Source organism: Mobula birostris, chromosome 10 (assembly GCF_030028105.1).
Source record: "Mobula birostris isolate sMobBir1 chromosome 10, sMobBir1.hap1, whole genome shotgun sequence".
NCBI classification, from domain to species: domain Eukaryota; kingdom Metazoa; phylum Chordata; class Chondrichthyes; order Myliobatiformes; family Myliobatidae; genus Mobula; species Mobula birostris.
In genome coordinates this window covers 119,065,397-119,088,817 of record NC_092379.1, presented here as the reverse complement: position 1 = coordinate 119,088,817, position 23,421 = coordinate 119,065,397, and the positions used below count along the sequence as shown (strand labels likewise).

The window sequence follows — 23,421 nt, the reverse complement described above, 5'->3', positions numbered from 1 at the left end:
TGGGTAGCACAGGTGGTGCTTCTGATAAATGACACTTCCGTTTGTGTACAGACCCAGCAAGTCTGTACACACTGGATTGGAAACACTGGACTCAGGTTAAACCAGATGACTCACCGTCTTGTTGCCCTCACAGCAGAACAAGGGATCAAGTCCACCCATTAACAGTGTCATTACAGGGAATCTAAATGACGAACACTAACCTGCAGCATCACACCTGATGGAAATAGACCCACAGATGAAAGAGAACGGAAGCATGCATGCAGAAGTCACAAAGAGTCTGTGTAAGCAAACTATGAATAAAGTTTAAATTATAACAGTAACTATACTTTGTAAAGAAGGCGAGTTCTGGGAGGTAACTGATTGGTTGTATAGATCAGAACAGAAAGATGTTGAGGAAAATAGATGGGAAAAGATCTGAGTTACAGCAGAGACATCAAGTTCCGTCACCTTGATGGCAAGGCGGACCAAGAAAGAGAAGGAATTGCACACAACTCTTTAAGGCAGCCACCCTAGCCTGGACTGGGAGTGGAAACAAATGAGTGGTCCGGTCAGCAATCAAAAGCTCAGACCAGGATGAGGTCCTTGGAGCTATTCAAATAAAGACCACCCCAAACCCTCCTGTAGTTTGATCAAAGGGACTGAGACTCATCAGATTATTCTAGCCATCATCATGGCATGCAGTGTGAACTGTTACCTGTGAACCTGATACAATTACATTGCTGGTGCCCCTTTTCCCCCAGAGTCACTACTGATAGCCCCCGCTGAGTTGAAGATGGTTCATACTCTGCATGGGAGACAGTGACCAGTGGTGTTCCAGAGGGATCTCTTCTGGGACTGCTCCTCTTTCTGAATTTTATAAATGACTTAGATGAGGAAGTAAAAGGGTGGGTTAGTAAGTTTGCTGATGACACAAAAGTTGGGGGGTGTTGTGGATAGTCTGGAGGATTGTCAGAGGTTACAGCGGGACATTGATAGGATGCAGAACTGGGCTGAGAAGTGGCAGGTGGAGTTTAACCTAGATAAGTGTGAAGTGGTTCATTTTGGCAGGTCAAATTTGAAAACAGAATATTAATGGTAAGACTCTTGGCAGTGTGGAGGATCAGCAAGATCTTGGGGTCCATGTCCATAAGACACTCAAAGCTGCTGTGCAGGTTGACAGTATTGATAAGAAGGCATATGGTGTGATGGCCTTCATCAGCCGTGGGATTGAGTTCAACAGCCATGAGGTAATGTTACAGCTATATGTTAGTTAGACCCTACTTGGAGTACTGTGTTCAGTTCTGGTCACCTCACTATAGGAAGGATGTGGATACTACAGAGAGAGTGCAGGGGAGATTTACAAGGATGTTGCCTGGATTAGAGAGCATGTTTTATGAGAATAGGTTGTGAACTTGGAGTGACGGAGGATGAGAGGTGACCTGATAAAGGTGTGTAAGATGATGAGGCATTGATCATGTGGATAGCCAGAGGCTTCTTCCTAGGGCTGAAATGGCTAACTTGAGGGGGCATAATCTTAAGGTGTGTGGAAGTAGGGCAGAGGTCAGTTTTTCACACAGTGAGTGGTGGGTGCATGGAATGCATGGCCAGCGATGGTGGTGGAGGTGGTTACAATAGAGTCTTTTAAGGGACACTCAGATAGGTACATGGAGCTTTGAAAAATAGAGGGCTATGCAGTAGGGAAATTCTTGGCAGTCTCTAAAGTAGGTTACATGGTTGGCACAACATTGTAAATTTATTATCAAAATACATATATGTCACCATATGCAATCCTGAGATTATATTTTTTGCGGGCATACTGAATAAATCCATAGAATAGTAAGCATAATAGAATCAATGAAAGACCATGCCAACCTGGGCGTTCAGCCGGTGTGCAAAAGACAACTGTACAGATACAAAAACAAATAATGACAATAATAAATAAGCAATAAATATTGAGAACATGGGATGAAGAGTCCTTGCAGTGAGTCCAGAGGTTGTGGAAATATTTCACTGATGGGGTAAATGAAGTTGACTAAAGTTAACCTCTTTGGAGCTACACCAAGAATGCCTCCACGAGAATGCCTGCTTGCGCTGATGAATAAAGACTTCTATATCACCAGTTTCAGTGTCCCTCAGGTGACTTCGATCATAGTCTATGCCTTAGGGGCTTATCAATGTATTTTTGTCATCCTAAAGATAATAAGGTAAATAGACAATTTCCAGGAATATGATGACATGCAAAAGGTCAGCCTCACCAACAAAACAAACCCAAATGTTTATCCCTTACTCACTCTTCCTTCAGTTAGTCCTGACGAAGGGTCTCGGCCTGAAACATCGACTGCACCTCTTCCTACAGATGCTGCCTGGCCTGCTGCGTTCACCAGCAACTTTGATGTGTGTTACCCAAATGTTTACCTTCCAGTTATGATATTTTAATAAACACTAATTTCTTATTAAATAACTTTACATAAAGATCAAAGATCCTTCATCAGAATGGGAAAAGAGAAGAACAAAAACTAAATTAGCGAATATTTCTGGATTTTGTGTTTTAAGTAAGATGGATGCAATTTATTTAGGTTGGTTTGAAAGATGGATACAACTGTCTGAGGAAAAAAAAACATCCATCACAGTATCCAGCTATAATATTCTAGGAAGTTCATTTAGTGGTGGGATTCCTCTCTTTAGACAAAAAGGTCACAGCATTAGTGATAAATCATTCTTCTAAGCCTCCCGTCATCAAATTGGGAACTGATAGCATGACAGAGAGATTATTTCTAGTGGTTGGGAAATCCAGGGTAAGGGAGCAAAGTCTAAAATTAAGAGTCAGCTTTTTAGGTGTAAAATTAGGAACTACTTCACACATAGGGTGGTAGAATTTACGATTCCCAATCAATTGCCAACCTTAAATCTCAGATTTCTGTTTCTCCTAAGTATAATCAATGTAGATGAAATTCATAAAACACGTGACACAGGGCAAGAGCGAGTACTTGGAATTTGATCATTTAGCACCCACAAATTGACTAAATGGCTATGGAGGATCATGGGATTAAATGGTTTCCTCGCCCTATCTTAACAATAATGTTCCTAAACTGTCATTTCAATATATATCATTGATGTATCTATAAAAACATATGACTTGCATGTCTTTGTTCAAAGTTGAACAATCCAACCTTTTCCAGCATAAAACTTCAGTCCCTTAAAGTAGGGGTAATTTAAAAGGTTGTCATTTGAAATGTTGTAGCAGCTTGGACCCCTTTTTTGACTTTACTATCAGTGTTACATTTAATTAATTTCACAAATTAACTTTTATTTAAAGTCATGCTTGTTACTGTACCAAAGACACATTGGTGAAAAACTATCAGCACCTGTGTACTAGGTCACCCACCTATACACCTGCAAGCATCTGTAGAAACTAAATGTGCTCACCAGTCCCTCCAGAAACTCAGTATACCACTGTTGATATTACCAGCTACTTAGAATCACAGTCAATAAATTTCCACACTGCCCAGTTGAATCCTGATGTTCACTATGAGCAGATCATTTCCATCTTTTTAAACATCTTATTCTTCTGCTAATGCTCATACTTACAGGAAAGTATTTTTCGACAAGTTCAAAATTGAGAAATCCAATGATAATCCAGGCAATCAAAGCAAGAACGGAAACTCCAACGATGAATGGGACAAAGTATCCACTCAACTTATCTGCAAACTGTTGAATGGGGGCCTGGAAAAGAAACACTACAAATTGTGAATTCTCTTGTAATTTTAATTTAGACATGCAAACATCTAGAAACTAGTGCAATCTTAGTAGACACAGGAAAAAAAGAGGAAGCCATTCTACCACTTCCCATGCTTGTGGAAAGAACTTCTGTGAGTGTAATTAATTTCACTTGAACACCTAAATATGGGACAATATTGAAAATATAAACATCAAGATGACATGAAGCATTTTCCAGCATTTGTGCCTTCTTTTCATAGATGGAAATAAGAATCCTGGCCTAATTCCAAATGCCAGCAATACTTTCTGCTGGAGGATGCGAGAGAAGAAATTAAATCTATTAAAAGGCAATTTTTTTCAATTTTAGAATAACTGATGAATTGTTTAAAGCAATTAACTTAACATGCAAATGTTATCAGTTAATGTTATCAGTTATCAAATGTTAACATGCAAATGTTAACAGGCTCCTGGTGAACGTGGATTAGTGCAGGAGTAGTGTAAATCAGAATTAGATGCAGACTCAGTAGGTGAAAGAACCTACTTCCATGCTGTGTGACTCTATAAGCAATGCTGAATAGCATTTGTTCCCGAATAAGCTCTTTGGAAGTACATGAGCAGTGCTGCCATTCCCACAGGTTGGTCCATGGCCTCCTCTTATGCCAAGATGTGGCCACCCTCAGGATGGAGGAACAATACCTTGTATTTCATCTGGGTAGCCTCCAGCCTGATGGCATAAATATCAAATTCTCCTTCCAATAAACAAACTTCACACACCCTCCTCCTTTTTCTATTCTCCACTCTGACCTTTTACCTCTTCTCACCTGCCTGTTACATTCTTCCTTCCCTTTCTCTATGATTCCTTTCTCTCCAGCCCTCTGACCTCTCCCACCTACCTGGCTTCACTTATCATCTTCCAGCTAGCCTCCTTCCCCTCCCCCACCTTATTCTGGCATCTTCCCCCTCTCTTCTCAGTCCTGAAGAAGGATCTCGGCCCAAAATATTGACTGTCTATTCATTTCCGTAGATGCTGGCTGATGTGCTGAGTTCCTCCAGCATTTTGTGTGAACACTTTGCTTCTGTTTGCCATTTCCTTGAATCAACAATGAGGAGGCATATGGCTTCAGCATGTAGTATCAAACCTGGAACATTAAAACCTTAATTATACACTCACATGCTCAATGCTTTCAAGTGTCATGGTTACCCTTGAGCCATCAGACCAAATGTTTATTGCAATAGCCACTTAGTGCCAATTATTTAATGTTCCAAGGCTTCCAAACTTCTTCTACATCAGAAGTGATCTTAAAATTGAACACTTGTATTCAAATAGATGGAAAGACCAACACTGATAATTATTTCATATCTAACAAGATGGCATAACTGTACTGATGCAGAAATAATTTATAAAGAAACAAAAATTCAGGAAAAAATCTATATACAGTGGATTCAAATTAATTGGGCCATCGGCTAATTGGAGCACATGCTTATTTGGGAAAACTCTTAAAGGACAAAAACCAAATTTTAAAAAAATGGGATTCCTTTTAATTTGGGATACAATGATGTTTAGTTGAGACAGGAGTCTGTTGCAGAACAGTTTCTAATTAATGTCAGTCATATGCACTTGCATGGCCATTAAACAATACACCATGCTTCAAGTGATTTTTGTTACTGCGAGTTGGCGAGAACTGAGCACTGAGACAATTCAGAACTGTTTTGCTCACTGCAATTTCAAGCATTCAGGCCTGAATATACCAGAAACGTCCAAGAACAAGAATGGAAAGATTTCACCACTTCAACAAGTTCAAAACTACAAAGAATTAAGGTACTGGGAATCATCTAGAATGTTACAGTGAAAGTGAAGATTTGGAGGATGCAATTGTCGATAGAATTGTATAAAGGCAGTCCATATCCTACACTAGCGGTCTGTGCTGATTTTGTTCATTTACAGTTGCTCAAAGGAACACATCCAGTGTACACAGGATGAATTCTTCTGTTGATAATACATTGTTTTATGGTACTGTAGTAATATTGATAGTATTCTAATTTATTTAAATGTATTTAAATTTCATTTAAGTACATAATTTGTTACTCAGCTAAACTGCAGCTTGTCTTTTTTAAAATACCTTTTTAACTTAATCTCCTTGAGCAATCAGTTTCTTTGCTTGCAGACCCTTGTCAATTCGGATTGGCAACATTTCCTCCACACTCTCCAACAGCACTGGTGCAGCAACAAGGCTGTGCACTTTGTCCCTGCTCGGCTCAATTTAAACTTATGACTGCATGGCTAAGCACGGCTCCAATACCATATTAAGTTTGCTAACGACACCACTATCATAGGCCAAATCAAAGGTGGTGAGGAATTAGAATATGGGAGGGAGACTGAAAATCTGGCTGAATGGTGCCATAACAACAGCCTCTTACTCAATGTCAGCAACACTAAGGAGCTGATTATTAACTTCAGAAGAAAACCAGAGGTCCATGAGCCAGTCCTCATTGTAGAATCAGAGGCAGAAAGAGTCAGTAACTTTAAATTTCTTGGTCTTTTCATTTAAGAGGACCTGTTCTGGGCCCAGCACATAAGTGCAATGACAAGAAAAGCACGGCAGCGCCTCTACTTCCTTAAGAGTTTGCAAAGATTCGGCATGGCATCTGAAACTTTGACAAACTTCTATAGATATGTGGTGGAGAGTATATTGACTGGCTGCATCACAGCCTCATAAGGAAACACCAATGCCCTTGGACGGAAAATCTCACAAAAAAGTAGTAGATAGAGCCCAGTCCATCACAAATAAAGCCCTCCCTGCCATCGTCATTCATCGTCAGGGACCCCCCACAACCCACAACTTGCTCTCTTCTTGCCGCTGCCATCAAGAAGATGATACAGGAACTTCAGGACTCATACCACCAGGTTTAGGAACAGCTATTACCCCTCAACCATCAGGCTCATGAGCTAAAGGGGATAACTTCACTTGCTCTATCACTGAACTGTTTCTACAACCTATGGTCTTACTATGAAGGACTTCACCTCATGTTCTCTATTTATTGCTTATTTATTATTATTATTTCTTTATTTTTGTATTCGCACACTGGTTGAACACCAAAGTTAGTGTAGTCCTCAATTGATTCTGTTATTCTAGGATTATTGAGTATGCCCGCAAGACAATGAATCTCAGGGTTATATACGGTGACACATATGTACCTTGATAATAAATTTACTTATAATTTTTTCCATGAAATTTTAGCTAACTGGGGCAGCTGTTTAATTGGGCAAAATGCACTGCTCCTGATGTGTCCCAATTAATTGGAATCCACTATGTTTTAATTTTTCTCCAATTTGACCTTAATATGTGAGGATGTTGTCTTGTTAGGACAAAACAAAGCCATGGATTTCAGTAAATGACAAAATAATTAATAAGAGAAGCTGAAAAGCAAAATCACAAAAGAGTCCACAGGCAATAATCAGCATTTTTTTTCCAATTCCAATAATACAGGGAAAAAAAGCATGCACAATTCTATACCTTGGAGGTTTGTGCTTCTTCAACCAGCTTCACAATTTGGGAGAGGGTAGTTTCTGACCCAACATGAGTAGCTTCAATCAGTAAAGACCCATGCTGATTGATAGAACCTGCAATGACACTGCTTCCCAACTTTTTAGTAACTGGCATTGCTTCACCTAGTAACAACAGAAAACAGAAGTGAGACCAAAATGAAATATTAGTACTACAAACATTCAGATTGCCAAATACCATATTCAATAGCCTTATTTAAAGATCCCTACGTAACAACAACTAACTCTACAGTTTTTCAGTGAAAGCCATGTCCAACAGTACCCTATCTAGGAAAAACAGATTATAACTTTGTTTTACTAAGTTTCAGATCAATATGGCAGTTAACGTATTTCAGTTAACAGAATTTAATAGCTAGCCTATGAGGTATGCAGTATGTACCGTTGTACGATTAACAGGGATGAATTTCTCTATTTTGTCTTAATGATTCTCTGTTGACTCGTCAACCTCTAATCAAAATGGGACAAGTACACCAGTTCTACAATGGAAAGACTGAAGATGGATTTGACTTTAGTTCTTTCTATTCCACCTGACTTCCTACAGAAATACAAAAAAGTTAAAATTCTGAACACAAAACAAATTGAAGGAAATCAGAAGTATTAATTACTTGTGAAATGTAGTTTAATTTTGTTTGTAAATACTATAGACTTGCTGACATTGATGGAGGGCAAGTGACCATTTAACACAGGCTCTATTTACAATGCCACATCAATATTGCTCATCAGCATTTAAGAGGAGCTTGGGTACATATATGGACGGGAGGCCTATGCCCAGGTGCGGACGAATGGGACCAGGCAGAATAACAGTTCAGCATGGGCTGAATGAGATGAAAGGCCTGTTTCAATGCTGTGGTGTTCTATGACTCTATAGATTCTCAATCCCCTCATGGGACTCAATGCTGAGAAAATAAGAACCAGTCTAGATCTTCAAGAAAAACAGGTCCTTTTAGGGGAAGAAATGCTCCGAAGATCACCAGACCTCCTCAGCCACTGTTGAACTTAAGTACAAAACTTTTAAAGAACCTATTTTGAGCTGTTACTAATTGTTCTACCTTCACACTCTAAACACTTAAATACTTCTATATTTCATGTCTAATTGACAAACTCCAAGTATTTTTTCTTCTTACCAGTGATCAGAGATTCATCAGCCATTGAATGCCCCTCAATTACTTTACCATCCACAGGGAATTTGCCTCCTGGGACCACCTTTACAATGTCTCCTCGCTGTACCAATTCCACATCAATCTGCTCTTCACTACAGAATCATCATGGAAAAAAATGGTAGTTATTACAATTTGTTCAAACATAGCAAGATTAAGGTTCAGGTTTAGTTTTAACTGTCACAGAGACATCGAAGCATACAGTGAAATGTGTAATTTGCATCAGTGACCAACACAGGCTGAGGATGTGTTGTGGCAGCCCAGTGTCACCACACTTCCAGTGTCAATGTAGCATGCGCACAATTTACTAAACCATAAGCTGGAATGTGGGAAGAAACCAAAGAACCCGGAGGAAACACATACAATTATGGGAAGAATGTACAAACTGCTTACAGAAACTGACAGAAGTTGAACTGGTGTGCTGATAGCTGGGTCATTAAAGTACTGTGCTAACTGGTAAACTATAGTGCCACCGCACAAAACAAGGTAAATATTTCACAAGGATCACGGGTAAATATAAATACACAGGTTTATATTGTGTGGATTATTTAAGTACACGACTACACTATTTTTTGGGAATGCACACACACCTTAAAATGGAATGATCATCGTTTATCTTCACTATAGTTGCCTCAGTTGCCTGCAATGACATGAGCTTTGCAAGTGCTTCAGACGTCTTGCCCTGCGATAATAACAACGCAGGTACATTTTATTGTTATTACCATTGGTTTATTATTGTCACATGTATAGTTGCAAGAAAAGGTTTGTAAGTCCTTTGCAATTACCTGGTTTTCTGTATTAGTTACTCATAAAACGTGGTCTTATCTTCATCTACTTCACAATAATGGACATGCACAACCTCCCTCAACTAATAACACACAAACAATTGCACTTCTTCTCAGCCATACTGAGTACACCATTTAAACAATCACAGTCTAGGTTCAAAAAAGTACGTGAACCTCGCGTAATGCCTTCTACAAAAGCTATTTGGAGTCAAGTGAAGGAGGTGGGAAAAAACCCTGAGATAACAGCAAAAGACCTGCAGAAATCTCTAGGACTTGCTAAAATCTCTGTTCATGTGTTCTCTCTCTATAAGAAAAAGACTGAATATGAATGGTGTTCATGGAAGGACACTATGGAGGAAACCACTGGTCTCCAAAAACAAAATTGCTGCACACCTCAAGTTTGCAAAAGACCACCTAGGTGTTCCACAATGCTTCTGGGACAATGTTCTGTGGACAGATGAGACAAAAGTTGAACTTTTTGACAGAAATGCGCACTGCTATGTTTGGAGGACAAAGGGCACTGCACATCAACACCAAAGCCTCATCCCAACTGTGAAGCATGATGGAAGGAGCACCATGGTTTGTGGCCGTTTTGCACACTCAGGGACTGAACAGCTTGCAATCGTGAGGGGAACAATGAATTTAAAATTGTATCTAGACATTTTACAGGAGAATGTCACGGTAGCGGTCTGTCAACTGAAGCTTAATATAAATTGGATGATGCAACAAGACAATAATCTGAAACACAAGAGTAAATCAAGAACAGAATGGTTTAAAAAGAAGAAAATTTGTGTTTTGGAATGGCCAAATCAGAGTCTAGACCTTAATCCAATTGAGAGGGTGTGGCATGACCTGAAGAGGGCTGTTCATGCCAGGTATACCAGAAATATTGATAAACTGAAACAGTTTTGTATGGAGGAATGATCTAAAGTTCCCCCTCACATTTGTGCAAGTCTGATCAGCAGCTACAGTAAATGTTTGGTGGAGGTTATTGCTGCTAAAGGAGGTTCTTAAAGGAGGCTAGTTATTATATACAAGGGTTCACGTACCTTTTTCAGCCTGGACTGTGAATGATTAAACAATGTGTTCAATAAAGACATGAAAAGTATCATCTTCAGTGTGTTATTAGTTTCGACAGATCGTGTTTGTCTATTATTATGACTTAGATGAGGATTAGACAACATTTTATGAGTAATTAATGCAGAAAATTAGGTAATTGCAAAGGGTTCACAAACTTTTTCTTACAACTGTACCACAATATAGTGAAAAGCGTATCTCACATGTTGTTCATACAGATCAAATCATTTCGCAGCACATTGAGGTAGAACAAGGTAAAACAATAACAAGGTGGAATAAAGTGTAAGAGTTACAGATAAAAGTGCAGGTAAACAATAAAGTGCAAGATCATAACGTGGTAAATTGTAAGGTCAAATGTCCATCTTATCATACAATAGGTTCGTTCAAGGGTTTGATAACAGCTGAATAGAAGTTGCCCTTGACCCTAGTGGTATATGCTTTCAGGCTTTTGTATCTTCTGCCCAATAAATTAGAAGTCTCTATAAATTGGGAATTTTATAATAATTAATGATTTGCAGTATTTCCAATCAGAAAGTGGCAGCATAACCATAACTTTACCTGGTGAAGCAAGAAATACTCTGATGACATTACAATTCAGCCAATATTAATTAAATTGGGCAGCTGAACAAGACAGGTCCAAAAATTCTCAAGATATTTTACTTAAATTGAGCTTCATCTGTTTAAAATAATTTTGTTTACAGTGGATTTAAAACGCAAATCAGTATGAGCAAGTTACATGCAAATAATGACAAGAACATAAGCAATTTTAGTCAACTAAAGTCTGAACTTAATATATTTAAATATATTCACAATATTAAAATATCAAATAGAGCAAAAAGATCTTGACCTCTGGATCATGCGTTCCTTATTGTACATCAGATATTTTGCAGTAAATTCACTATAAGCCTGTCAAAATAGAATAACCAGCTGATAATGCTATTTATCAGGTGTTCTAACAAGTTCCTTTAAAAGAATTCTTGCAGAAATTCCATGCAAGGTTTAGTAAGTGGGCATGTGGCACACAATCATAGATCAGATCAAGATAAACATACCTACTTACATTAAATTTAATTGTGTTGCTAGTTAATCATTAGACATTTTTTCGCAATCTCAAAATTAAAAAAAGAATGTGCACAGTAAACGAAACGTTTGTGGGTGGATTGCAATACAATAATATTGTTGGAATACAGGGAGTGGCTCTGAAGCGGTGGATGAACTTCAGATCTCTCACTCTGTTCCATTGTTAATCTGCTGTGTCAGAAGGTGTGGCAGAGTTATTGCAGGTACAGAAACTTCTTGCATTATTTGAAGGAGAAGGCCTAATTTCAAAAATAACATTTTTTCCTAATTTGTTTTGACTGGAGTCTTGAATGCAGTTTGACATACAAAGAAATTTATTTCCATTCGTTTCACAGATCATGTACAATTAGTGACCTTGGATTAATCTACTCATTTATTCCTTCATGTGAAATTGCACACAAGGGCATCTTATACCCAAAGACAGATTAATTTAGATATTTAATATTTCAGTGTTGGAACCACACAGGGAGACGTCACAGCTGAGTGAAAGTCATTTCTGGCCAGCTACATTTTCTGAAACTCAAAACACAAACTCGTAAAATTCCTTGTCTGTTGAGAAAAAACACTGAAGGAGAAGGTCTTACAATTCAATGGCCAAGTCAGACTGTCTGATCATGGTTGTGACAGTGACAAGAGCGTTTGGTCATTAGGTTTAGAGACCTGGATTAATAGTCCAATTACCAAAACTGAAATCCTACACTTAAATTCACTTAATAATCTGGCATTTAACAGAAAACTGAGCTTTCATAATGATGGCCAAAATAACTGCCAGATTATTGTAAAAATCTATTTGTTTTTCAAATTTACCATCTTTATCCAATCAGTCCTAGACATGAGTCCAAACCCACCAATGCAGTATAAGCCCTCTAAAATAACTTAGTTATACCATTATCTTCACTGAAACAGGAAAAAAAACAAAAAACCAACTAGACTAGTTGACTTGTTTGAACACAGCATTGCCACAGACAAGTCAAATATACAAAGTCCTTCTCACAAACATCTAGGGGCTACAGTCTAATTGGGAAAGGTGTCACATAGCTTGGTCAGGCAGTAGCCTGATGTAAGTTCTAATGCCACCTAATATTACTTACCACATCTCAGCTTGCTTTACCCCTCCCTCCCCCACCCACTTGGCTTCACCTATCGCCTTCTAGCTTGTACTCTGTCCCCTCTCCCAGCCACCTTATTCTGGCTTTTCTCCCACCCCCCCCCACTTCCTTTCCAGTCCTGAGGAAGGGTCATGGCCCAAAACATCGATTATTTATTCATTTCCATAGATGTTGTCTGACGTACTTAGATCCTCTAGGATTTTGTAAGTGTTACTTTGAATTTCCAGGATTTGCAGAACCTCTTGTGAATCATAAGCTCTTATGATTCTACTCACAGTCAAACCATTAGAGACGTGCCCAACTTTTGTATCGTGAGTATGTTGCATCCTGTCAGCAGAACAAGGCCAGTGATGCAGTGCTATGGCATACAGACAGCTAGAACCCTGGGAGCCCTCAACACTAGCTTCAGACCCTATGCAGTCCAATGGCATCAGGCCAAATTTGGACAAGGAAATCTTCTCCTGATACCACTTCCTGTCCCTCCTTATGCTAACTATTCAGTGCCTGTCAATGATAAACAGCATTAGGAAAGAGCACTGGAAATTCAAAGAGCACAGAATACCCCGACCAGGGGATTTGAACTTTCAACAAGACGTAGTTCAGCAGCGTCACCAATGAGCAAATTTGCCAGGTCCTGATAGATATATCCACCTCACTGGGTCTCCAGTAAGCGTTAAATGAACCAACACGTGTGATAAGCCTACTTGAGCTCATCCTCAGGTTCTCCATTGTAGAAATCCCCCCTCACTCTATCGCGAGTATCAAGCCAGGGACCAATATCAAAGAGTCATGGAGTCATTCTGCAAGGAAACAGGCCCTTCAACTCACTGACCATCAAGATGGTACTGCATAGAGGTATCAAAAACACAATCAGTAGTTTCAAGACAAAAGAAAATGACGAAGAATAAAAATGAAATTGCAGTCACAACTTTGCTCACCTTAGCAATGTGCTCAAGCCATCGTCCCAAACCAATGAAGACAAACAGCATAGGTGGTGTATCAAAGAAGGTAACTGGATTTACTTTGGCCTCCTCCATCATGGCAACAGCCAGTACAATACAGGAGTACAAGAAAGCAACTGTTGTGGCAAGAACTATCAGTACATCCATGTTGGCAGTTTTGTGTTTCAGTGCCTTGTATGCTTGGATATAAAAGTACCACCCTCCTATAAACTGAAAGAACCAAAAATAACTTTAAAATGCAGCAACAACGAAACATATTCAACATTCTCAGCTATTTCCGGGTCCCACAAAGAGAAGTGTGCGACAATCATAACATTTGGTGAAGCAGTAAAAGTGATGCTAGAACATTCAGGAGAATTCCCAAGTTCTTCAAACTTGTACCACTGATCTTGTACACAAAAGCTGAAAGGACAGTTGTGGCCACATTGATATTTATTCCAAAAAGCAATATTGCTGAGAATGCCCACTTCATGTAGTGGACATAAAGCTATACCTGTGCAACATATCAGGTAAGCAAAGCAATACTGGCCATGGAAGACACTAGATTAACGGTCATCCTCTCACCCCACAGTTCTAAGATATTTGCCTTTGCATTTTCCAAGTATAGTGTCAGTGGAACAATACACAAGTGCAGTCGGAAGATTATGGTTTTAAAAATGCCAAATATAGAAAGTAAATAATTATATACTATTTTAATAATACATTTTTACATAAAAAGGATGCTTCCTGATGACAATTAAATCAAAGAATTAGAAACTTTAGATTTTGTCTAGGGTTTCTACAATCAATTCTAACACATCTTGACTGATGAATGGTGAAAACAGAGATGACCACCCAACACGCATAAAAAAAAATCAAATTTTCACCAGTGCTTGCTATTCAATGTTGCTACAGGAAAACTTGTGTTTGGAAACAAGACCAGGCTCAGCCTTTGAAATAATTTGGATTAGTTCACATTTAGATTCTTGGTCTGTAGCACACAGTTTTGCTTTGCATTATCCTTTATTTAACCTTTTGTCTTCCATTCTACATAACCAATCCTTTTGTAATTTCCTTCTTGTCTTCTTTTCTCTGCCTCAGTACATAGTTAAAAGAGTTACATTTTTCTCCCAACTTCTAACAAAAGACCATTAATGTGAAACTTCAACTGTTCTCACATGCACTCCCCATTCTCCACCAGAATGTTGATTTCTAGTTAAATTCAAGTTTTGGCTGTTACACATTGATGTTAAAGCTAGTCCAAGCTCAAATATTCTGATGTGTACAAGATGAATGGCCTCCTAACAAGAACACCAAACTTTTTACAAAGAATTAAACAACTTCAGACAAGGAAGGTGTAAAATAAAAAGCAATAAGTTTCACATATAGTTGGCCCTCCTTATCCGTGAGTTCCACATGCGCAAATTCAACCAACCGCAAATTAAGAAAACCCGGAAGTGCTCTTCCAGCACTTCTTGTTCGAACATGTACAGACTTTTTTTTCTTGTCATTATTCCCTAAACAATGCAGTATTACAACTATTTTACATAGCATTTATATTGTATTAGGTATTATAAGTAATCTAGAGATGATTTAAAGTATACGGAAGGACATGCATAGGTTATCGTGGATCGGGCTCGAAAAAAAACCGGAAGTTCTCTTACTAAGTAAGTCGGAACAGGTACATCTGGTATTATTTAGCATTAGTTAGTCAAATGTTTGTCTTAGTATATAGTATATACTTCACCTTTCTTTGCAAATAAAATACTTAAGAAACTTATGTTTCAGTGCCGGGCTCGAGAACAGAAGTTCCCGAGTTCGATCCAGTGACAGATAGTTCCCGAGTGACAGATCGCTCCTGAGCGTACTGTCCATCCCTGCCGGGTTGATGTGGAGGATCAAAAACCCAAAACCCCCAAACCCAATAATTAAACCACTGCGTGGCTGAGTAATAATTGTTGCTTTAATCGGGCAGGGCCTTTCTCATTTTATCCTTTAAAGTTGTTCCGATCGTTGACTGACTGTAGCCTAACGCTTTTCCAATGACCGATGGCATTTCACCTCTTTCTGATCACTTTATTATTTCTACTTTATTTTAAATCGCGATCGTGATTATTTTCGGGAACAGAAACACTGCAGATTCAGAGCTTCGCCACCGGGTCCTAATGCCCACCGTACTGAGACAGGTTAAATAAGGTCCGGGGTTCCGCTGGGTCCTAAGGTCCACCGCATTGAGACTGCTTGAATAAGGAACTTGAGCATCCGCGTTTTTTTGGTATCCGCGAGGGGTCCCGGAACCAATCCCTCACGGATAAGGAGGGTCGACTGTACTCAGTTTTAAATTGGCTATTGATGGTGCTATCCAAATTACACAAGAAAAAGTTGAGCTGTATGACTCCTTTCCATAGTCTTTGCAGTCTAAGCAGTAAAAACTAAATTCAGCACACCTCTGTTAGACAAGAATACACACCTGAACTGGAAAACAGAGAACGAAAGACAGCAAATTCATAATGGAGAGCCCTGGAAGGAGCTGCTGTTCCAGAAACATTGAGGCATGGTGTTGTTCAAACTCATCAGTAGTTGAGCCATTCTGATGGCTCTTGAAGAATGCATGATCTGCAACCATCATGTAAATCATCATGACCATCACGGGAATGCAGAAAAACAAACTGATGAGAAATGATCTCTTCCATCTGCGGAGGGGAGGGGCGGGGGGAGAAATCACGATGAAAACCTCAATCACTAGCAGATCATTAAAATAGATACAGCCTTTAAAAGGGAAAAGGAAAACAGTTGTGAAGAATTTGGTGAAATATTCTAATTTAGTGACGAGGACATGATCAATAACATATAATCAATTTTAATGACCGTACATTAAGAAAAAAGTTAATTTCAATCCAATGCTCACAATATTCTTCCTTCATTTTCACTTTATTGATTTCTAAAGACATACAATTGATTAGCATTGCAGTGCTGCTATGATGCAAATTAACACTGATTGATTCTTAAATCACAAGGAAAACAGGTATGACTGATTTGGTGCAGCACAAGTGATTACTTAGCATCTTGCCTAGACTGTTCACCTCGATACAACAGTATTTAGTAACCATGGTGGGGAAAGTATTCCTGATTGCTTAGTTTAATTGATCTTAAGAGGTTCTAAGTAAGTAAGAAAGAAAATTTCTAATATTTTTTTTTCTATTAGTATATAGCTAGTGCGCAAGAGAATGGATTAGAGGTAGAGGTATGTTCCTTGTGTGAGATGTAGGAAATTTGGGAGACCTCCAATCTCCCTGTTAACTATTTCTGCATGAAGTGCATCGAGCTGCAGCTCCTTAAACACTGTGTTAAGGAACTGAAGCTGCAGCTGGATGACTGTTGGATTGTGAAGCTTTTAAAAACCAACAGAAGGCAACTGAAAAAGCCATAAAGAGAGAAAAGATGAAATATGAAGATAAGCTACCCAATAATATAAAAGAGGATACAAAAAGATTTTTTTCAGCTATATAAAGAGTAAAAGAATTACGAGAGTGAATACTGGACCTCTGGATGATGGAGAAGTAGTAATGATGACAGGAAATGGCAGACTAACTTAATAAGTATTTTGCGTCAGTCTTCACTGTGGAAGATACTACCAGAATGACAGAAATGAGACAGTGTCAAAGGGCAGAAGTGAGTGTCATTGCTATCACTAAGAAGGAGCTACAAAATTGCATGTCACTTCACTCTTTAAGAAGGGAGGAAGGCAGAAGAAAGGAAATTACAGGCCAGTTAGTCTGACTTCAGTGGTGGAACAATGTTGAGAGTTTAATATCAAGGATGAGGTTTCTGGGTATTTGGAGGCACATGATAAAATAGGCCAAAATCAGCATGGTTGTCTAAAGGGGAAACCTTGCCTGTTGGAATTATTTGAGGAAATAGAAGGCAGGATAGACAAAGGAGAGTCAGTGGATGTTGTTTACTTGGATCGTCAGAAAGCCTTTGACAAGGTGCTGCACATGAGGCTGCTTAACAGGATAAGAGCCCATAGTATTACAGGAAAGGTACTAGCATGGACAGAAGACTTGCTGACTTGCAAGAAACAAGGCGTGGGAATAAAGGGGGCCTTGTCTGGTTGGGAGTCGGTGTTAGGATTGCTCCTTTTCACATTGCATGTCAATGATTTGGATCAAGGAATTGATGGCTTTGTTGCCAAGTTTGCGGATGATACGAAGATAGGTGGAGGGGCAGGTAGTGCTGAGGAAGGAAGGTATCTGCAAAACGGCTTAATTGGGGGAATGGGCAAGGAATTGGGAGGTGGAATACAATGTAAGAAGTGCATGGTCATGCACTTCGGCATAAGGAATAAAGGCACGGTCTATTTTCTAAATGGGGAGAAAATTCAGAACGTAGAGGTGCAGAAGGACTTGGGTGACCTCGTACAGGATTCCCTAAAGGTTAACTTGCAGGATGAAATGGTGGTAAGAAAGGCAAATACAATGTTAGCATTCATTTTGAGAGGACTAGAATACAAAAACAAGGGTGTAATGCTGAGGCTTTATAAGGCATTAGTCAGACTGCATGTAGAGAATTGTGAACAATTTTGGACCACTTATCTCTAAAAAGATGTGCTAGCTTTGGTGAGGGTTCATGAGAATGATCCCAGGAATTAAAAGGTTAATGTATGAGGAGTGTCTGATAGCTCTTAGACTATACCCACAATTTAGAAGAATGAGAGGGGCTCTCATTGCAACCAAAACTGAGTATAAGAGCTGGAATGTTATGATGAGGTTGTATAAGGCATTGGTGAGGCCGAATCTGGAGTATTGTGTTCAGTTTTGGTCACCAAATTACAGGAAGGATATAAATAAGGTTGAAAGAGTGCAGAGAAGGTTTACAAGGATGTTGCCAGGACTTGAGAAACTCAGTTACAGAGAAAGGTTGAATAGGTTAGGACTTCATTCCCTGGAGCGTAGAAGAATGAGGGGAGATTTGATAGAGGTATATAAAATTATGATGGGTATAGATAGAGTGAATGCAAGCAGGCTTTTTCCACTGAGGCAAGGGGAGAAAAAAAACAGAGGACATGGGTTAAGGGTGAGGGGGGAAAAGTTTAAATGGAACATTAGTGGGGGCTTCTTCACACAGAGAGTGGTGGGAGTATGGAATGAGCTGCCGGACGAGGTGGTAAATGCGGGTTCTTTTTTAACATTAAGAATAAATTGGACAGATACATGGATGAGAGGTGTATGGAGGGATATGGTCTGTGTGCAGGTCAGTGGGGCTAGGCAGAAAATGGTTCGGCACAGCCAAGAAGGGCCAAAAGGCCTGTTTCTGTGCTGTAGTTTTTCTATGGTTTCTATTGAATATTGAAAGGCCTATAAAGAGTGGGTGGGGAGAGGATGTTTCTTATAGTGGGGGAGTCTAGGACCAGAGGCCATAGCCTCAGAATTGAGGGACATTGATTTAGAACAGAGATGAGGAAAAAAGTCTTTAGCCAGAGGCTGGTGAATCTGTGGAATTAATTGCCTCAGACAATGTGCAAGCCAAGTCATTGGACATACTTAAGGTGGAGGTTCATAGGTTCTTGATTAATCAGTGCATCGGATGTTACGAGGAGAAGGCAAAGAATGGGGTTGAGAGGGATAATAAATCATCCATGATGGAATGGTGGAGCAGACCTGATGGGCCGAATGGCCTAATTCTGCTCCTATGTCTGATGGCCTTAGGTCTTTACACATCTGAGATGATGTTCTCGATGGCAGAGAGGATGGTGTCCGTGATGGTACTGGCTGGTGTTTGTTTTTGTTGATGATTTAAACCATTAACAAAAGCAAAGAGAAGAAATTTATTTACAAAATGATCATGGGAAAATTAGATGTTTTGTTCGATACATAAGCTGAAGTTGAAATCACTGAATTCTGAGAGAAAACTTCATAAATGTGTGAAGGAAGATATGGACAAAGGAATATTTGAGGGAGTTAGATCAGTTTTAAATTGCAGACAGCAGATACAAATGAAATGTGTTGAATGGCTTCTTTTGGTGCTGCAAGCTCAGTGATACTCTAAAATATACTGGCAGACAATGGGCATGGTCCATCAGAAACAAACTAGAAAGGACAATTTACTATGAATCATCTAATCATTTAAAAAATGACAAGAGTCTTAAGACTACACAAATCATTTCTTAATTAACTGCACATTTATTTTGAACATGGACCCTACCGTCTGATTTCTTCACGATGATCCAAATGACTTGCAGTGCGATCCTTTTTCACTAGGGAAGCATCATAACCTAGACCCTACAGAAACAAATTCAGGATTCCTCAGATCTATTTGTTGCTTACACCATCCTAGTACAATCCTTGAACAGAATTTCCACTCGGGCTTTGATCATTGTTGAAAATATTAATTCATTCATATTATTTAATGTACATCATTTACCCATATTAGTTTCATTAATCAGCTAAAACTGGTAGCTTTCTTTTCATTGAGCATATTGAAAATAGAGTAACAAAGTTTGTGACCATTTTTAATGGAGCATTGAGATCACAGGCAAAACACTTCATTCTTCAACAACCATTGTGTCAGGAAATTTAAAATAAAAGCAGAAAGTACTTGAAACATTCATCACTTCAAGCAGTGCCTATAGAAAGAGAAATGGAGCTAACATTTCAGGTCCAAAACAATACACACAAAATGTTGGAGGAACTCAGCTGGTCGGGCATCAACTGTGGAGGGAAATAAACAGTTGCCATTTTGGGCAGAAACCCATCAGACAGTCCTGAAGAAGTTCACCTCCACAGATGCTGAGTTCCTCCAGCATTTTGTGTGTGTTGCTCAAGATTTCTAGCATCTGCAGAATCTCTTGTGACTCCATTTCAAGTCAAAGGCTGGTTCAGATTCTGCCTGACCTGTTACATGACCATCATTTTCTATTCTTATTGCAGATTTCCAGCATCAGCAGTAATTTCGACTTTCAATTACTCTAAAGAAATTTGCTAGTTGCTTACATTGTCAGTAACTTCAAACAATTGCTTTTTTAACAAGGTGCAGTCATGATCCAACAAGATGATCCAACATCCACTTATGGGTAACATGGGTAACAAAGGACATTAAGGACATCCTGAACGCTAAAAAGAGGGTGTTTAGAGATGGAAATAGGGAGGAGCTGAGGGCAATACAGAGGGACCTGAAAGCCAGGATCAGGGAGGCTAACGACAGGTACAGGAGGAAGCTTGAGTGGAAACTCCAGCAGAACAACATGAGAGGGGTCTGGAGTGGGATGAGGACCATCACTGGGTTCCGGCAAACTAGCAACAGAGGAGCTGAAGGCAGTGTGGACAGGGCCAACGAACTTAACCTGTTCTTTAACAGATTTGACATTGTGGCCCCTGCCCATCCCCCACATGAGTCATCTGTTGTCAGCCCCCAACCAACACATATTCCAGTCTCCCCTCCTACCCCTCCTCACAGTCCCCCAGCCTGCTCTCATGACTATACCCCTTCCCCACATGAAACCACCACGGTGGGCTTCACAGCTGAACAGGTGAGAAGACAGCTGAAACCTCTCAACGCGAGCAGCGCTGCAGGACCGGATGGTGTCAGTACCAGGGTGCTCAAAGCCTGTGCTCCTCAGCTGTGTGGAGTACTTCGCCATGTATTCAACCTGAGCCTGAGGCTCCGGAGGTTTCCTGTGCTGTGGAAGACATCCTGTCTCATCCCTGTGCTGAAGACGCCACGCCCCAGTGGCCTCAATGACTACAGACCGGTGGCATTGACCTCCCACATCATAAAGATCCTGGAGAGACTTGTTCTGGAGCTGCTCCTGCCTATGGTCAGGCCACACTTAGATCCCCTCCAGTTCGCCTACCAGCCCTGACTAGGAGTTGAGGATGCCACTGTCTACCTGCTGAACCGTGTCTATGCCCACCTGGACAAGCCAGCGAGCACTGTGAGGGTCATGTTTTTTGACTTCTCCAGTGCGTTCAACACCATCCGCCCTGCTCTGCTGGGGAAGAAGCTGACAGAGATGCAGGTGGACGCTTTCCTGGTGTCATGGATTCTTGATTACCTGACTGGCAGACCACAGTACGTGTGCTTGCAACACTGTGTGTCCGACAGAGTGATCAGCAGCACTGGGGCTCCACAGGGGACTGTCTTGTCTCCCTTTCTCTTCACCATTTACACCTCGGACTTCAACTACTGCACAGAGTCTTGTCATCTTCAGAAGTTTTCGGATGACTCTGCCATAGTTGGATGCATCAGCAAGGGAGATGAGGCTGAGTACAGGACTATGGTAGGAAACTGTCACATGGTGTGAGCAGAATTATCTGCAGCTTAATGTGAAGAAGACTAAGGAGCTGGTGGTAGACCTGAGGAGAGCTAAGGTACCGGCGACCCCTGTTTCCATCCAGTGGGGTCAGTGTGGACATGGTGGAGGATTACAAATACCTGGGGATACGAATTGACAATAAACTGGACTGGTCAAAGAACACTGAGGCTGTCTACAAGAAGGGTCAGAGCCGTCTCTATTTCCTGAGAGACTGAGGTCCTTTAACATCTGCCGGACGATGCTGAGGATGTTCTACGAATCTGTGGTGGCCAGGGCGATCATGTTTGCTGTTGTGTGCTGGGGCAGCAGGCCGAGGGTAGCAAACACCAACAGAATCAACAAACTCATTCGTAAGGCCAGTAATGTTGTGGGGATGGAACTGGACTCTCTGACAGTGGTGTCTGTAAAGAGGATGCTGTCCAAGTTGTATGCCATCTTGGACAATGTCTCCCATCCACTATATAATGTACTGGTTGGGCACAGGTGTACATTCAGCCAAAGACTCAATCCACTGAGATGCAACACAGAGCGTCATAGGAAGTCATTCCTGCCTGTGGCCATCAAACTTTACAACTCCTCCCTTGGAGGGTCAGACACCCTGAGCCAATAGGCTGGTCCTGGACTTATTTCCTGGCATAATTTACATATTACTATTTAATTATTTATGGTTTTATTAATATTTAATTATTTATGGTGCAACTGTAACGAAAACCAATTTCCCCCAGGATTAATAAAGTATGACTATGACTATGATTAAAGTGATCCCCTCTCTGGGCTACTAGTGCAGCATCATTAGCAAACTTCTGTTAGAACAGATAAAAAAGTTTTTCCACCTGAGTGCCTATAAAGCACTCCTCATCCATGATAACACAACCAAACAGAAGTATAATTGGGAAATTTCTAATCTATACCACAGCATAATCAAGAGACAAACATTATAAACTCAGCTATAAAATATAAATAAAGTAGATTCAAATGTAGCACAAGATATTAAAAAATAAAAATTCACCTCTATAATTTTTATGATATCGCGAGGTCCGATACACTCAGGATCAAACTTAACATGAGCTTTATTAGTCGCCAGGGCTACTGATGTATACAAAATACCTTTGGTTTTCATGAGTGTTGATTCAATATTATGAACACATGAAGCACAGGTCATTCCTCGCACCTAGATAGAAAATTTTAAAAAAGACTTGGCTAAGTTAGTATTTAGGAGTAAAATTTTAAATGTTTTCTTCAAACCAAACCCATGCCATTCTAATGGTGCTTATTTCTAGACTACAGTCAGCACCCATGGCACTGCAACTATGATATTTTTATACATCAAGGAAGTGAGTGGAGTAGTGGTAGGTGATGGAAAGAAAATATTACGAGCTTTTTTTTCTTCAAGCAAACTCATTCAACAAAAAACTGAAGCAATATATCTCTAGAACCAACTTAATATTTAGCTTGAAAGTTCAATTATTCAAATGAAACATGATGTAACAGCTCCTTCAGATCCAAAATTTTACCAATGTGTTTATCACATGTACATCGAAATATACAGGGAAATGCGTCATTCGTGTTAACAACCATCACAATTTAGGGATTTGCAAGTATTGCCACACCTTCTGGCATGCCCACAATGGTTGGCTGGACAACACAGAACACAACAAGCAACAAAACGACAACAGTAAAACAGGCTCCTTTCCTTA

General features: G+C 39.9%; 1 protein-coding gene across 3 annotated transcripts in view; it reads right to left on the bottom strand.

The window, feature by feature from the left end:
• atp7a (ATPase copper transporting alpha) overlaps positions 1-23,421 on the bottom strand; it is a 104,121-nt gene that overhangs the window by 41,001 nt on the left and 39,699 nt on the right. For all 3 annotated transcript variants that reach the window (XM_072270866.1, XM_072270869.1, XM_072270868.1), the window contains 8 exons: positions 22,734-22,895; positions 19,615-19,691; positions 15,881-16,103; positions 13,408-13,641; positions 9,009-9,100; positions 8,386-8,513; positions 7,212-7,366; positions 3,568-3,702 (listed from right to left, as the gene is read on the bottom strand). In XM_072270866.1, coding sequence (XP_072126967.1) covers positions 3,568-3,702; positions 7,212-7,366; positions 8,386-8,513; positions 9,009-9,100; positions 13,408-13,641; positions 15,881-16,103; positions 19,615-19,691; positions 22,734-22,895 — 1,206 coding nt within the window. The remainder of the gene's footprint in view (positions 1-3,567; positions 3,703-7,211; positions 7,367-8,385; positions 8,514-9,008; positions 9,101-13,407; positions 13,642-15,880; positions 16,104-19,614; positions 19,692-22,733; positions 22,896-23,421) is intronic.